At 34.0% G+C, this 18,081-nt stretch overlaps 1 protein-coding gene across 4 annotated transcripts in view; it reads left to right on the top strand.

Annotated features, from left to right (window-relative positions):
• Positions 1 to 18,081, top strand: part of MON2 (MON2 regulator of endosome-to-Golgi trafficking) — a 130,982-nt gene that overhangs the window by 18,666 nt on the left and 94,235 nt on the right. For 3 of the 4 annotated variants that reach the window (XM_002752681.7, XM_002752680.6, XM_078336205.1), the window contains exons 3-7: positions 8,839 to 8,966; positions 9,952 to 10,083; positions 13,226 to 13,355; positions 14,792 to 14,889; positions 15,564 to 15,689. In XM_002752681.7, the coding sequence (XP_002752727.1) occupies positions 8,839 to 8,966; positions 9,952 to 10,083; positions 13,226 to 13,355; positions 14,792 to 14,889; positions 15,564 to 15,689 (614 nt within the window). Of the gene's footprint in view, positions 1 to 1,352; positions 1,370 to 8,838; positions 8,967 to 9,951; positions 10,084 to 13,225; positions 13,356 to 14,791; positions 14,890 to 15,563; positions 15,690 to 18,081 lie in introns of all 4 variants that reach the window. The other variant, XM_054238325.2, reaches the window with a different exon arrangement.

Here is an 18,081-nt window from a genome sequence, read left to right as displayed (position 1 = left end):
TTTGCTCTTATTGCCCAGGCTGGAGTGCAGCGACGTGATCTTGGTTCACTGCAAACTTCTCCTCCTGAGTTCAAGAGATTCTCATGCCTCAGCGTCCCAAGTAGCTGAAATTATAGGTGCCCGCCACCAGGCCCGGCTAATTTTTGTGTTTTCAGTAGAGACAGGGTTTCATCATGTTGGCGAGGCTGGTCTGGAACTCCTTACCTCGTGATCCCTCCTGCCTCAGCCTCCCAAAGTGCTGGGATTACAGGCATGAGCCACAGTGCCAGGTGAGCAAGTAGGTTTTAATGGGCAATGTATATTACTCAGAGTAGTTACTGTGGGGAAATTGGTGTTTAAAGATAAATGATGTCTTGGATATTTTTATGTTGAAGACTTACCATAGGCTAGTCATATTAGAATATCACTGTAAATATTTAAAATATTTACTGTTGCTGTTATCTTTGTTGATACTGTGGTACATTCTTAATTATTCTCCAATAATATAAATTTTCATTGGTTTTATAGTTTGTGGAAGACTTTTTTTAAAAAATGACTGATTTCTTCAGAGGATCACTGTTATTTCAGCGTTCTATCCCAAGTAAAATATCTAATTAATTACTCTTAAGATGAGTAAGAAAAATTTTGACTTAGTTGGTATGAGTTAAATATATAGGCAGGCTGTTAATTTCATTTTAATTCAATTAGCATTATTCACATCAAGTTAGAACAGATCTGTATGCAAATACAATTAATAGTTCATGCTTTACTCTTCATAGTATCTACAGCCATGTAATTGAGGAAGTATATTCATACTTAAACTTTAATATTTTTAATGAAATATTTAAAGCAATTAATACCTAAAAGTTATAGATTTATACCCCACTCTCATCTTGAAAATCAGAGGGTCTTCAAAACAGAGTTTAGTGTATAGTTTCTAAACTATGTAATTATTTCAGAGTACAGTTAATACTGAGAAAAATTTTTAGTTAACTTTTTAAAAGTTCCTGAGAAATATTACTTCTTTATGGTACTTGAGACTATAAGAGACTGTACTACTTTGTGCTGTAATGGATGTCAAAGATACCAAACCATTGAGTCTCAAATGAGATGGGATATTGAAATCTCATATGTCTCAGAATATATAAAGGTTTGTTGTAAGAATGATAACTTTTAATTCGGATCAAGTAGTTTAACCAGTGATACTCAGCATAGATTTCCTATCAACTTTAGTTTTCTTAGATTTATTTTCCAAGGGAATATTATTTATGTTTCAGAATAAGTCTTTGCTTTACATCTCCCCTTCTTTTAAGCATCCTTCTTTAATGTTTATTTTTCTTTGTTTTCACTGCTGTCATGAATGCTGACATAAGTGGGAATGCTATGCCAGGTAATGTCAGCATTGATTCAGATGTATAGATCATTATTTCAAAATTTCCATTTTCTTTAAAGATAAAACTTTGAAAATGAGAGATAGCAACATAAAGGTTTCATTTACAAGGCCAAATGCCTTAATCTTATATTTATTATCTATTATATGAATATTACATATTATAAATATGTGTTTATTATCCTAGCTTATACTAAACATTCAGAAATTATTTGTTATACAAAAATTACATAATCTGCTTTTTTTTTTTTTTTTGAGACGGAATTTTGCTTTTGTTACCCAGGCTGGAGTGCAATGGCACGATCTCGGCTCACTGCAACCTCCGCCTCCTGGGTTCAGGCAATTCTCCCGCCTCAGCCTCCCGAGTAGCTAGGATTACAGGCATGTGCCACCATGTCCAGCTAATTTTTTGTATTTTCAGTAGAGACGGGGTTTCACCACATTGACCAGGATGGTCTCGATCTCTTGACCTCATGATCCACCTGCCTCGGCCTCCCAAAGTGCTGGGATTACAGGCTTGAGCCACCGCGCCAGGCCCATAATCTGCTTTTTAAATAAATATTGGTAACACGGAAATCAGTGAAGTTGTGGTATCTTTTGACATTGTATGTTTAGCCCCTATCCCAAACCATAGTTGTCACATCTACCTGTGGCTGCTTTCAGCTGCTGTCATTATACATAAAGAATTTTTACCTAAGTAATCAGTAGATGTGACTTTTGTTCTTTTTTCACATGTTGTTTCCTCATTTTTTTTAAAGAGCTTATAACTAAAAGGTCCTTAAGTAGCAATGAGTTAAATATACTTTGGAATTTTTTTTATTTTAAAAGATAATTTATTTGCTTTTTAAATTTAATATATTTATATTTTATATATAATATTTAATATATTTTCTTATCAATGTGCTTGTGATATTTTACAAAGTCTATATATCATGCAACATACTCTTAATAAGTAAATAATTATGTAAGAATCATTACAGGAGATATAAAGATGGGTAATGAAATTCACCTATATACTTGAAAGAAATGTCTGTGCCATTCATTCTGTTTAGCTTACGTACTCCTTGATTTGGCTTTTGAAGACCTTTTAAAGAAACTTTTTCTTCTAGATGACATACTCTCTGAAGTCAGAGTCAACATCTTATTCTGCTGTATGTTGCCAGCATACTACATGGGAAACAGTAAGCCCTCATTAAATCTGGGCTAATAAATAAATTACACCAAGGGCAGCTAAGTCAGTGCTGCTTCTAATATGTTTTTCTACCTCTTTGATTTTTTTTTTTTTTTTTTTTCTGTTTTAGAAATGGAGTCTCACTGTATCACCCAGGCTGTAGTACAGTGCATGATCTCAGCTCACTGCAACTGCCACCTTCTGGGTTCAGGCGATTCTCCTGCCTCAGGCTCCCGAGAGTGCCACCATGCCTGGCTAATTTTTTGTATTTTTAGTAGAGATGGGGCTTCACTGTGTTAGCCAGGATGATCTCAATCTCCTGACCTTGTGATCTGCCCAACTGGGCCTCCCAAAGTGCTGGGATTATAGGCATGAACCAACATGCCCAGCCACCTGTCTTTCATTTTACATGTTATAATAATTGAGTAAGTGAGTTTTATCATCTCAAGTTCAAGTTCAGATAACAGAAAAATGAAGGAGACTGACCCTTAGCATAGAATTTTAATACTATGTGGTTAATGCCGAGATGGAAGTATAGAGAGGGTTGTTATAGGGACATAGGGAAGGCACCTAACCTGCCTGGGAATCTAAAGCAGAGTCTGGGAGCCTGAGGAAGACTTAGCCAGGCAAATAAAGTATAAAAGTGTAAAGTAAAGGGGACTCCTTCAATACGTGAGGTTTGTGTGTACAGCTTGCTGTACTTGCATACACTATTCAAGTGTTGCCAGACTAAAAAGTATGAAGGGGGAATAGGTGTCAGGAATTTCTGAAGTGCCACTATGTGATATTCTGAGCAGTATGATGGAAAGAGTTTGAAGTAACTCTTCAAACAAACAGGGAAGTAACATGTTCATATTTATATTTTGAGTAAATTAGAATAGCAGTGTGGAGGATATATTTCAGTGTATAGTCATTTAGGCAGAGATCTTTTGGGAGACTATTTCCAAAATCCAGGCTAGAAGACACGACGGGGCTGGGGGGTTGCTATAAATAAAGCCAATTTCACAAATTGATCTGTTGAGCCAGGGAGATTACATAGTTTATCTACAGTACAGTGTGCCTTTATTTATTTTTTCCTTTTTAAAATTTATATCCTCATATTATATCATTTGTATTTTTTGTTGTATCATAAATATTTTTCTTTGAGGCCAGTCTTTTTAAATGTTCTACATTGCTGTATGATAGGGGAGGGATGGCATTAGGAGAAATGCCTAAGTTAGATGACGGGTTGATGGGTACAGCAAACAACCATGGCATGTATATACCTATGTAACAAACCTACATGTTCTGCACATGTATCCCAGAAGTTAAAGTATATTTTTTTAAAAAAAGAAAATAAATAAAAATAAAATTTAAAAAATTGCTGTATGATATTTCAGCAAGTGTATTGTAGTTTAACGATTTTCTTATCTTAGGCATACTTCAGTATTTAGAATTATTTCTTAATAAATTGCTAGAAGTGGAATTATAAAGAGTATGAATATGTTTAAAATTCTTAGAGTATGTCAACATACTGCTTTCCAAAAAGATGAGAGTTTATACCTTTGCCAACAGTAAGTGAGCATATTTTTATAACCTTCTTGCCAGGGTGATGATGATGATTATTATTATTATTTTGAGATTGGAGTCTTGCTCTATTGGCCAGGCTGGAGTACAGTGGTGTAATCTTGGCTCACTGCATCCTCCACCTCCCAGGTTCAAGCGATTCTCCTGCCTCAGCCTCCTGAGTAGCTGAGACTACAGGCAGGTGCTACCACGCCTGGCTAATTTTTTTTTATATTTTTAGTAGAGACAGGGTTTCACTGTGTTGGTGATTTCTTCTCATAGTTTCTTAGTTTCAGGTCTTTTTTCTTTTTTTTGTTGTTGAGATGGAGTCTTGCTGTATCACCCAGGCTGAGTGCAGTGGCACAATCTTGGCTCACTGCAACCTCCACCTCCTGGGTTCAAGTGACTCTTCTGCTTCAGCCTCCCAAGTAGCTGGGAGTTCAGGCACCCACCACCATGCCCAGCTAATTTTTGTATTTTTAGTGGAGATGGGGTTTCATGATCTTGGTCAGGCTGATCTCGAACTCCTGACCTCATGATCTGTCCACCTCGGCCTCTGGAAGTGCTGGGATTATAGGTGTGAGCCACAGCACAAAGCCATGACTTCTCACTTTCACTAGATGTTGATCATTTTTCTCTGTGTTAAATTATTATTTTTTTAAATTTTACATTCATTTTTTTTTTAATTTTTGTGTTTTCTTTATCAAATTGCTTGAGCTATTGATACAGGAAAATATTAACCGCCCATCATGTTTATATCCTATTTTTTCCAGGCCTTTTACCCTTTGCTTTTTTTATCTAGATGCCTTTCAGTTTTACATAATCTAACTAATTTTCTGATTTCTTTTGTACCTCTACAAAAGAAGAGGTTTGATTTTTTTTCTTAATTAATAATATGTAGGGTAATGTGAGGGTTTTGATTTTTTCTTTTGCAAAATTATTAACCAGTCAACCGACATCATTTGTTAAATAGCCCTTCCCTTTCCTGTAATGTTCTTTTAATGTGAAACTGCCTAGGCTTTTATTTGTCCTCATTCTTGAATCCTTTAAACATAGTTTCAGAGCTTTTGAATTTTTTATTTTTTTTTTTGAGATGGAGTCTTGCTCTGTAGCCCACGTTGGAGTGCAGTGGCACTATCTTGGATCACTGTAACCTCTGCCTCCCAGGCCCCAGTTCAATTCTCCTGCCTCAGCTTCCCAAGTGCCTGGGATTACAGGAACACGCTATCATGCCCAGCTGATTTTTATATTTTTAGTAGAGATGGGGTTTCACCATGTTGGCCAGGTCTTGAACTCCTGACCTCGTGATCCACCTGCCTCGGACTCCCAGAGTGCTGGGATTACAGGCGTGAGCCACCATGCCCAGCTAAAATATTTGTTGATGTTGTTAGGAATATCATCTTCCCCAGAACTAGATTTTAAGCAATTTGAGTATCAAAATAATGTCTAAGTCACATTTTCTCTCTTTTACAAGAATTAAAGTTTATTCTTTAACGGCTGTTAAAATTTTTCACAATAAAACTTTTATTAACCCCTGTTTATATGATTCATAGTGGGGTATCCTAGTTTAATTCTTTTTTTCCAGGATAAAAACTGCAGTTATGCAGTGAAACTGCTCAGAGCAAGGAAACCCTTAGGATATGGGGACCTGGTAGACCTCTTTCAGGTGTGTGAAAGTGCATCATTTGATCTCACAGTTACATAATTCGGAAATACAATATTCATCCAACACACAGTGTTACTTTGTTAAAGAGTTATACTTATTGAGGGCAAATAAACTTATTTTTTCCTTCCATAACCTTTTTTTGTGTTTTAATGAAAATAGAAACAAATAACTTTAATCAAAAAGTATCAGCTTTTTCTTTTTTTTTCTGGAATGACATACAAAATGGTTAAAGTAAAATGTCTTCTTTATATTGCTGTAGAGTTTTTTCCTCAGTTTGATTTCTGAAATCTCAGTCTGTAGGAAGGTATTTATGTAAAGCTATCATTACCTAACATTAAAGTTATTTTGGAGAGTGGATATCTCTCAGTTGGAAGAGCAAGATTAATTTATACTTCTTTGGACTGTTACCACTTTTTAAAGAAGAAAAGGAAAAGCAATAACTTTTTTCCTTGTGCTTTTTTTCATTATGATTTTTCTCAATGAATTACAATCTCAATACAGTGGAAGCGTTTTTGTTTTTCAAAATATACTTCAAAAGACTTAGGGTAGATAAACATTTTATTGTTTTGTTGATCATTTATTCTAGATAACATAGAAACTTCTTTTTGATTATGATATTCTCATATAAATTTGGAGGGAAAATATGAGAAATAGATGTTTGATTCCTTTGAATTACATTAAAATAAATTCATAACAAATTAATTTTTATTACTACCTTAAGTCTATCTCAGCTTGATAGAACTGATTGTAGCTGACATGTATACAACATTTCACCATGGACTCACCTTATTTTGTTGATTTTAGTATGCAGTTTTTTCACCTTTTAACATCCCCTGATTGGTATGCATCTTGCAGTTGATGGCATCTTAGAATCACTGTGAGCCAGGTGTAGTTATCTTTTTCAATGTGTGCATGAACTTGTAATGGTTCTTCATGTTATTATCACATCAGTTGATTTGCGGGCATTGTTGATACCACATATGTTGAGTTTAATTGCTCTCTAAAATGTCACCCTAGTTGTTGAAAACTTTCTGTTACCATCTTATGGTAAGATCAAAAAAGCACCAGCATCAAAACATGCAGAATGGTTGCCATTGATTTAGAAGAAAATTTCAGAGACAATAGTGAAGTACTCTTTCAAGAAATAAGGTGTTCATTCCCAGTGCTGTTGATGGCCCAGTGGATGAAATTGTGAAGAACAATTCTAAGTGATTAGAAAGCATTGTGTCATAGTTTAACGGCACTGATTTTTTTGTTGTTGTGATATTATGGGTATGTCTTAAAATCATTAGCATCTTAGACCCTATGAAAGTACATCTTGTTTTGTTTTTTATGAAAACAAGTTCATTTTTCTTTATTTGTCTGAAGACTTCAGGCAAACAGCTTTAAAGTGCAAATCACTCGGTCCTCTTTTAATTTCCATTATTGTCGGGGTGCTATGTACCAGAAGGAAGGGCAGCATAGTGTTGTAAGAAGAGTGAACCAGGAGTTAGAATACATATTATATTTTTCAAATTCTGGCTTCACTACCTAGTTACTGTATCATTAAGGCCAAATCAGGCTCTTTAAACTCTCTAAGATTATTGTGATGTTGAAAGGAGAAACATATATTAACACATAAAAATTATAAGTGTACAAAAAAAAAGAACCAAAAAAATTACAAGTGTAACTTGGTTACTGTTGAGAGCCTAATATGCGTGAATAATGTTTAATGAGGAGTATTCAGCAGAGGTAGGGGTTGCATCATACTTCAGTGGTTCTGGCAGGATTAAATCTGGTAGGATTTTAATCATTTTATTGAAGCTTTATTAGGAGGTTTCTGGTCATCATCATTTAATCATTATTCATATTGTTTAGGAAAATTTGTCCCTAGGTTTGAATAAAAGCCTTTGTGTACGAGAAAGCAAGGGAATAAGGACAGGGAACCCTTTTGGGAACACTGTTCTTTGCAAGTTGTATTTGCCATCTTTAGCCGTGCTAAATCAGTAGTTTATGCTGGCGTACTGAGGGACTTTGCAGAGCAGGCTGTAGGAAGTTGTAGTCTTAATTTACCATACCATAAAGAGAGCTTTGGAAGAAGAAGGTGAAGATTTAAATTACAAAATTAATGTTAACACTGATTTTACATTTTTAATAGTGATTCTGGATGACTTTGTGTCAATTTCTTTTGAAAAGCATTTTAAAACTTAGATTTATGTGTCCTTATTGCATGTCTTGCCTCAAAAAATAACTGATAAGAGTTAGTTCTTTTAATAATAAATCTCGCTTATAAGTTTAATGTTCTCTTGACTTACAATTCCATGTCATTTATTCAGATTCCCAAAGGATGACAAACCTGCCTTATCCATCTTTGTGTAGCCTTTCAGTAAATGTGTATAGATTTAATTTTATTTTTTTAATTATGAGTAATTATGTATAATTCAGTTTGTACATTTTCTAATCTCTTATATTTTTATTGCCACTTAAAAACTTCTGAGTGAGCTGGATTTTTAGAAGAAGTTAAATTAAGGTTCGAAATTACAGCATGTGCATCTAATTAATTTAAAATGGCTGTTTCAGAAATAAGAGGAGTAATGTTATTGTTTTTAATGAAACATGTTTATTTCTTGAAGAAATTAGGACTGTTTAAATTCAAGGCATACAGTAAAATTCTAGGAAATTTCTAAGTATTCATTTACAAGTATTGTGGGGATGATGTATGTACTATCTTTAATGGTTCTATTCTAGGGTGGGAATTCTCATTTATGTTTTTCCCCCTGCAGTACATGAAGAAACAGAGTGCTTTTTTGAGGTGGGAGAGAAATTTTGAGACTCCATGTCCTAATAGAGTTTGTAACAGAAGTTGGAGGAGAACCAAAGGACAGAGTGTTAGGAGAAAAGCTTGGGAAAACTGTAGTTCAGGCATATAGTTTAGATACAGTCTGGAGTGTCTGTCCAAGGTATTTTAACGCTTGGTTTTTGTTTTGGTATTTATTTTACATAAAGTAATTTTTATTGAGATAACTATTACTGATTGTAATTATATAAAAATGCATTCTTAATTATAGATTAATTTTAGTAATTTACTTTTATGTGTTCTAAATGAAGCACTGAAAGAGAACAGCTCAGAGGTTGTACAGCCTTTTTTAATGGGTTGTGGAACCAAGGAACCGAAGATCACTCAGCTGTGTTTGGCTGCTATTCAGAGACTCATGTCACATGAAGTCGTGTCTGAGGTAATATGAAGATTTTATCTAAACTGCACCTAAGAGTTGAATCAGGAGTTTTCATGAAAGGAGAATGAAACATACCTGATATTTAATATAAAACTATTTTAGGATAGCAGTGTGCTTGGGGAAAATCTTTATTTAAAAATATTGTCAAATCTTCACCTTGTTACACATTCACAAACAATTTTTTTTGCAAGTCATTTGTAATCTAAAAAGTCACAGTTCAGTAAAGTAGATGAAAATGTTGAGACTCAAGCAAGTTTTCAATTTAATTGGTTATTTAGTTTTTCTGTTATAGAGAGAGAAGGGAAGATCATAACTCTCCTTCCTAGATTATATGGAGTGATAATTTGTTTTTCATTAACTTAAACGTATTGTTCATATCTAACATTATGATGGAAAAGTTGAAAAAAAAAATCTCAACCATGAATCTGCATTTTTTGGTTTCAAATTTAATGGTGTTATCTTAATTTTGTACTCTATAAGTACTATAATAGAAGTAATAAATGTTTTGCTGTTAATTTATCATCTTACATAATGTCAGATTTAATTGAGTGTGCCAATGTGTTATTAATATGGGTTGCATTTTGTTTTTTCTGTAACATACTGTAGATGAAGTAATGTATCTGAAACAGACTCATAAACTGCATATGTCCATATTGTTTATATCCATATACAATCTATTAATATTATTGTATAAATGAGCTACGATTTTGACTAGGGATTTCAAAACTGCTTGCTGCTATTTGTATATTCAAATTGGTTATTATAATTTTTTTTAATTTACTTTTTTGTGGGAGAGAATTAATTGATTGTAAGTGCTAAATTACTTGAGAGATGTGTTTGGATCTAGAGATCTAAAAATACGGTTTTTGTTACTGTGATCAAGAAATCCTTTCCAACTGAGGTAGGTTTGTATACCTTTTCTTAATTAGGGACATCAACATCTATATTTTATTTGTTGACAATAATTAAAATAACTATTTTACAGACTGCAGCTGGAAATATAATTAACATGCTTTGGCAGCTAATGGAAAATAGTCTTGAAGAACTTAAGCTACTTCAAACAGTTCTTGTTCTTTTAACAACCAATACTGTAGTTCACGATGAGGCACTTTCTAAGGTAAGAAACCTGTTTGCCAGAGTTCATACATGTTTTGAGACACTATTTGAATAAGCTGGCTGAAAGAGAAAAGCTTGGTGCCTTTTGAATCAAAAGCAACTTCCCTACAACTATTGTGATGATTGACATTGCATGTTAATAACTGTTGGCACCTTATTTTTTCCAGATTAGAGTTGAAATCAGGTTGGGGTGCTTAAGCAAAGCACCTTGAGTCCAGCCAACAGCTACAGTTGTAAATAGGAAGTAGAAAAAAGAAAGTAGCAGAAGAGTAAGAATAGGGAAGGAGGAAACTAAGGAAAAAAAATGTGTTGTAAGATATTGCCTTCAGTATTTTAGATTTCTTGTGATAGCTCTCCCTACCCATAATTTAACATGTATATGATATGTAAACCAGACAGTTGAAATAATATGTTTCTTAAATGGCTAGACAAGATGGCTATCATTTTGTCCCCACTCCCACCCACTTTGGAACATATAAGAGCCATTCTATGTGTACCTACGCAACTGTCTTGCATGCTCTGCTCATGTACCCCAAAACCTATAATCCAATAAAAAATTAAAAAAAAAAAAAAAAAAAAGAGCCATTCTATTATTTATTTTACTTTTTAAAAAGTTTTTTATTATGAAATACTTGGAAAGAACAGAAAGTAAAGAGTAACATAGCAGTAAATGAATTATTGTCTAAGGAATTTTGTAGATGCTCAGTAATAGCTTTATTATAATTTGCATGGCTTATAAAGAAGTACAGTATACTATCACGTTAAGCTGTATATACTATCTCAAGTGATGTTCTTAAATCATGAGATTTTTAATTGCAAGTGGTTTATTCTTTTAAGCTTATACTGTCTATATAAAATATTGTATGTATTTTAATATATCCTTTCCTTATATATCATTCTACTTGGTTTCTAGCTATCAAATTCTCATTCTGATATGTATATTTAAAAATTTATGAAAAGTTTTCATTTGACCTACTAAAGAAATAAGAACTGATTTTAGGATTTATTTTAGTATGTTGGTTAATTTGGAAATGCATTTACTTGGTATGAGAAAAATCAAGTATAAAGAAATAATATAAAAATGAGTAATATGAAGGCTTTTACATAATTATGTACTGTGTCTTTCCTTTACGTTGAAATCTAAAGAGTAACAGTTATGTCAAAGACTTGTGTCCCTTAAAATTTTAAATAAAATTAAGGTGATAGGCATTGATTCTAAAACTATGTGTTTTTCTCCAAGAGTGACTTCTTTTAAAACTAGAAAACTTTTGGAGGTATAAATAGAAGAAAATCTTTGTGATGTTGGGGTAGGCAAAGATTTATTAGGGCACAAAATCTAAAATCCTTGATAAGCCACAGAATGTGGGAAAATACAAATATCTGACAAAGGACTTGTGTCTAGACTATGTAAAGAACTCCTAAAATTCATTCATAACACAGACATCCCAATTAAGTATGGACAAATGGTTTTGACAGACACTTCACTAAAATAATATATTCAAATGGGTGACAAACACATGAAAAGAAGTTTCATTATTACTATTATTAGGGACACACAAATGAAAACCATAAGGAAATAGCATTATGCATCCATTAGAATAGTTGCAATGAAAAAAGACTGATTATATAAAATGCTATGGAGGGTGTAGGATAGTTCTAAATTCACATATACTGCTGGCAGAAATGTAAAATTGTAAAAACCACTATGGGAAACTGGTTTCTTTTTTTCTTTGTCTTTTCTTTCTTCTTCTTCGTCGTCGTCGTCGTCTTCTTCTTCTTTCTTCTTTCTTCTTTCTTCTTTCTTCTTTCTTCTTTCTTCTTTCTTCTTCTGACAGAGTCTTGCTCTGTTGCCCAGGCTGGAGTGCAGTAGCATAATCTCAACTCATCACAACCTCCCCATCCTGGGCTCAAGGGATTCTCACGCCTCAGGCTCCTGAGTAGCTGGGATTACAGGTGTCTGCCACTACACCCAGCTGATTTTTGTGCTTTTAGTAGAGATGGGATTTCACCTTGTTGGCCAGGCTGGTCTTCAAATCCTGGTCTCAAGTGGTCTGCCTACCTCAGCCTGCCAAAGTGCTGGGATTACAGGCGTGAGCTGCCATGCCCAAGCCAACTGGTGGTTTCTTAAAAAGTTAAACCTATTCTTACCAGATGACCCATCCATTTCACTTCTAGATATTTACCCAAGATAAATGAAAACATATGTCCTCACAGTGACTTGTATATGAATGTTCATAGCAGCTTTTTTTTTTTAAACAATAGTCAGAACCTGGAAACTGCCCACACGTTCACCAGCAGGTGAATGGATAAGCAAAATATAGCTTACTCGTACCATGGAATGATACTTGGTAATAAAAGGTACAAACTACTGATACACAGAACAATGTGGATGAATTTCACAAATATTATTCTAAGTGGAAGAAGCCAGGCCCAAAGGAGCACATACCGAATTAATCTGTTTATATAAAAATCATAGAAAATGCCACCTCATCTGCAGTGAAAAGAGCATATGGGTGCTTGCCTGGGGCCAAGGGTAGAGGAAGAGATGGATGGCAAGGAGCACAAGAAAACTTTGTGGGTAATGGAGATATTCTGTTTCTCAATTGTGGCCAGAGTTTCTTGGGCCCACATGTTTGTCAGAACTCATCAAATTATATAATTTTAAGGGATTGTATAATTTATTGTATATAAATTACACCTTAATAAACTTGAGTTTTAAAAGAAAAAAATGACTCCTTTTTAAAAGTTTCGTAATTTTATTTATTTATATGCTTAGCAATCACATACCTTCTCCAGATGATTAAGTGATACAACAAACTTTGAGTTCTTGTTATTTGCAAAGCAAGTCATTCTGGGGGAATAAAAGCATAACACATTATTATATAGGTGTTAACCAGATTTTAAAAGGTCTGTTTCACATTACCATAGCTAATTTTCTGTGGCTATATATTTACAGAGAGCTTGAATTACTTCAAAATCTGAGGATTTTATATTTTATTGTATAAAATGGTGGGACTTTTCATATTGGTGATTGAAACAACCAAAAACATAAATTATTCAATTTGTGGTTACATCTGATAAAATAAAGATAATAGCCTTGCTCTTCAGTCTTATTTCACACCAAATGAAAATTGTGTTTTCAGGCAATTGTTCTTTGTTTTCGACTACATTTCACAAAAGATAATATTACAAATAATACAGCTGCTGCTACAGTGCGACAAGTTGTTACTGTTGTTTTTGAGAGGATGGTTGCTGAAGATGAACGACACAGAGGTAAAGTGCTAAAAGTTGTTTTACTTTGTGGGTAGTTCTTGCATGATTTCATTTTTATTAGCTTTGAGCCTTTGCTGAAATGATCAACATTATTATGTCAATAATGGCAACTTAAATAAATTCTTCACAATTTGATCACTCTAAGGAATAGGCTCTATGTTTTCCATGTTTATTTCTAGTATATGCATAATTTTGTGTTAAATATGGTAATTTCACATTTTAAACCAAGTATTGCATTATGTGTATTTTTTAACCAAACGTTAACATTCTATGAATTCTTCATGTTATTGCCTCATCCTCATAATTTAAATTTTAATGATTGCATTAAAATTCTCTAATTCTGTGATTTAACTGAACTAGTCTCCTAGTGGACACTTGCATTCTGTTTAGTATTTGATAACTGTTTTGGGTGGTTTCCTACATACCTTTTTGAATTATTCCTTTAGAATAAATTTCCTAGAGTGGGCTTCCCTCATACATTTTTGTCTGTGTCTGCTAACATATGTTAAGAACATTTAAATAATATAAAAATTAATTTTTAAATATTTTTATCAAATACCTTTATTAGACTATTTCCATTTTGTTATATTATTTTTTCTTGGGGAAAAATGCTGGTAGAATTATAATAGTTTGAAATGTTAATGAATTAATCTTACAATGTGTCCTATTTGGTTAAAATATTAAAAGTCATATTGTAATAATACAGGACAATTCCCCAGTTTGAATGTTTTATACATTCATAATGTCAATAAAATTCCTGGATTGGTAGCTTTAGTTGTGTGTCTCTAAGGCTAATATGCCATTTAATACTTTATAGCAAGGTAGAAATACTTAGAACTTCTTTCTTTTCAAGTAGTCATTAAGTCAATATTTATTCAAAACAGACTGTCATAACTTGCAGAGATTGGTATTTTTTACTATTAGTTAAAGAAATGCGGAGCTGGGAAACACCAGCCTAGCTGATTCGTAGCTGTTGAATATCTGTAACTGATATGGTAATAGTAGTAAATCAAGAGTAATTCTCTTGAAGATAGTGAAATGGTAAAGGAGTTAACCATATGGTAAAAGTTTATATGTTTGTTTGAGATTTAAAAGCACATTTGAAGTTCGCATGAATTTTAAATCTATGAAATAAAAGGGGCTGAAAAAAGGGAGGCTGGGAAACCAAATGTATGGACACAGATACCCAGCTTGTTAGAGTGAATGTAAGGTAGCAATGCGTGATTTTTGTAGTATTTGGTGTAAAAATAGATCCCCATTTTTTTTGTTTTGAAGGCATATGTTATAATTAAAATTAGAAATTTTAATTCTGAAATTATAATTACAATTTATGATTACATTAACAAATATTTATTTTAAACATATCCTTTAAACAGAATATATAATTTCCTAAAGGCTATTATGAGCTCCTAAAACCCATCCTGTTTTGATTGCAGATATTGTAGAACAACCAGTACTGGTACAAGGAAATAGTAACAGAAGATCTGTCAGTGCCCTCAAACCTTGCGCTAAAGATGCATATATGCTTTTCCAGGTATTTTAGTTGACAGAAGTAATTTTTATTCTAAAATATAGTTTTGTATGAATTTTTGATTTTGGGATTTTGTGTTGAATTTTTTAATGTCAGTTTTTTTGAAACTATATCAAAGGTTGTATTAAAATAGTTCTAAAGCACAACTGTATATTTATAGCTGATTAACATGATAAAACATTATGACTCACCTTAAGAAAATAAAATGAATTAAACCCATAACTGGAAAATAGATATATCAGAAAGAACTAATCATACAAAAAAAAGTTTATTTAAACAAGGAAAATTTAAGTAATAAATTTGGTCTGTGTAATATAATTTTATATGTAGAAAACTGATTTTTACATTGCTTGTCATGAATAATTTTAGGTAAAACAAGATTAACTTGTACTGAAAATATTATTACTTTGGATTAAAAGCTTTTTTTTTTCATTTATTGTCTGTGTATTGTCAGTAGTTATATGATTCTTTATAAATTTACTTATATAATCTATCAATTAAACAATTTGGCAAAATTGGAATTACCAGTGCTTAGTTTTAAGCTTAGTTTTAAGAGCAAAAACATGTGTTACATAAGAAGAGGTTTTTGTTTTTTGTTTTTTAACGATTTATGAACTGTGAGTTTTGAAAAGCACACTTAATTCTAGCACAGCAAATTGTTGGATTTATTTTCCCAGGACCTTTGTCAGTTGGTTAATGCTGATGCTCCTTATTGGCTAGTGGGCATGACAGAAATGACTCGGACATTTGGCCTCGAATTACTTGAGTCAGTCCTGAATGATTTTCCACAGGTCTTTTTACAAGTAAGCCATTTATAGTATCTTGTGACAAAGTTAATCTTAATTGTTTTACAGATATTTTTAATGAAAGTAATGTGTATTTTTTTTCCACATTAAAAGTTGCAAAGAAACTAGACTCAGTATCTCACGCCTGTAATCCCAACACTTTGAGAGGCTGAGATAGGAGGATTGCTTGAGCCCGGGAGTTCAAGACCATCCTAGGCAATGTAGTGAGACACCATCAATACAGAAAATAAAATAAAAAGGCTGGGCACAGTGGCTCTCGCCTGTAATCCCAGCACTTTGGGAGCCTGAGGCAGGCGGATCACAAGGTCCAGAGTTTGAGACCCATCTGGCCAATATGGTGTAACCCCATCTCTATCAAAAATACAAAAATTAGCCTGGTATGGTGGCGATTGCCTGTAGTCCATCTACTGGGGAGACTGAGGCAGGAGAATTGCTTGAAGCTGGGAGGTGGAGGTTGCAGTGAGCTGAGATAGCGACACTGCACTCTACCCTGGGCGACAGAGCGAGACTGTCTCAAGAAAAAACAAAAATAAGCCTGTAATCCCAGCACTTTGGGAGGCCAAGGCAGGCAGATCACAAGGTCAGGATATCAAGACCTTCCTGGCTAACAGGGTGAAACCCTGTCTCTCCTAAAAATACAAAAAAATTAGCTGGGCATGGTGGTACATGCCTCTAGTTCTAGCTACTTAGGAAGCTGAGGGAGGAGAATCACTTGAACCCAGGAGGCAGAGGTTACAGTGAGCCAAGATTATACTACTGCACTACAGCCTGGGTGACAGAGTGAGACTCCATCTCAAAAAAACAAAACAAAAAGACAAAGGCTGGATGTGGGGGCTCATGCCTGAAATCCTAGCACTTTGGGAGGCTGAGATGGGTGGATCACCTGAGGTCAGGAGTTCTAGACCACCCTGACCAACATGGAAAAACCCCATCTCTACTAAAAACACAAAATTAGCTGGGCATGGTGGTGCATGCCTGTAATCCCAGCTGCTTGGGAGGCTGAAGCAGGAGAATCGCTTGAACCCAGGAGGCAGAGGTTGCGGCGAGCTAAGATCACACCATTGCACTCCAGCCTGAGCAACGAAACTGTCTCAAAAAAAAAAAAAAAAAAAAAGCTAGGTATGGTGCTGGGTTTCTGTAGTCCCTGCTGCTCTGGAGACTGAGGCAGGAGAATTGCTTGAGCCCAGCAGGTCAAGGATGCAGTGAGCTGTGTTGATGCCATTACCCTCCAGCCTGGGTGAGAGAGCGAGACCCCATTTCTTAAAAAAAAAAAAAAAAAGAAGGAAAGTTGTGGAGAATTGTAGCCTCACACTTAACAGTTTAGTGTTAGGTCACTTTTTTTTTTAAGTGCCTTAGCATTTTAGAATTTTAACAACAGAAAGAATCTCTAGAGACAGTCTGTTAATAGGTATTTCCCAGTGTATGGGTCTTTGAAGGAAATGTGGTATGTGAGCTATTTATTGAAAATCCTCAAGAAATTACTGGTTTTTACTTGCTTATAATATATATAGTTATGTGTTTTCAGATAACTTAAATGGAAAACAACTAAAGTCCCAAATCAAGTCAGTGACTTCCACAGGGTCCCTTAGTTATTAGCAGTTCCTGAACTGTAATTTAGGTTTTTAAACTACTTATCTAGCTCCTTTAAATACTTACCTAGAAGGAGCTAGATGCCATGAGCATACCATGCTGCCTTCCTAAGTAATCCATTTTAGCCTTTGCCCTTACCTACAAAATGAGTCAATCAAGTGCTACAGTAGTATAAGATCTTTTAGGCCAGGATTTGGAGTTGGAATTATTTTTATATGGCTCATAATTTTTGGTATATATTAGGCAGTTGTTAAATGCTTTTGATGAACAGTGTATACTGATGATTACCTTTCTTGTAGTATACTAGGATAAGCAGTATTTAGATATAACTTATCCAACACTCTTGTATAAATAATAGTCATAATAGCTCTTATTTCTTGACTGCTTTCTATGTGCTATGTGCCAGATTCCTTACATATTATATTGTCTTTTATCTTTCCAAATGCCTGAGATATACCAGTTATCACTGTTTACACATGAGGAAACTACAACATCCAGAGGATTAAATAATTTGTCCACAGTTTCATGATTTATAAGTGATGGAGTTGGGATTTGAACTCACGTTGATCCAAATTAGTTTCTCTCCTATCTCTTCATTTTTATTCACACATCGCATCCCAATCATCACCTTCAAAATATATTCAGGATCCAATCACTTCTTACCACTTCTACAATTATTTTAGTCTAAGCTACTATCACCTCTTACTTGAATTATTGTTTTGGCTTCCTAACTGGTCTGCTTGCATATATATTAATACTGGTACTGCTTATTATAGTTGTTTGTGACACTGCATCCAGA

The sequence above is a fragment of the Callithrix jacchus genome, chromosome 9 (genome assembly GCF_049354715.1).
Source record: "Callithrix jacchus isolate 240 chromosome 9, calJac240_pri, whole genome shotgun sequence".
Classification (NCBI taxonomy): domain Eukaryota; kingdom Metazoa; phylum Chordata; class Mammalia; order Primates; family Cebidae; genus Callithrix; species Callithrix jacchus.
Note: the sequence above shows the minus strand (reverse complement) of the source record. Positions and strands in the feature narration are given on the sequence as shown.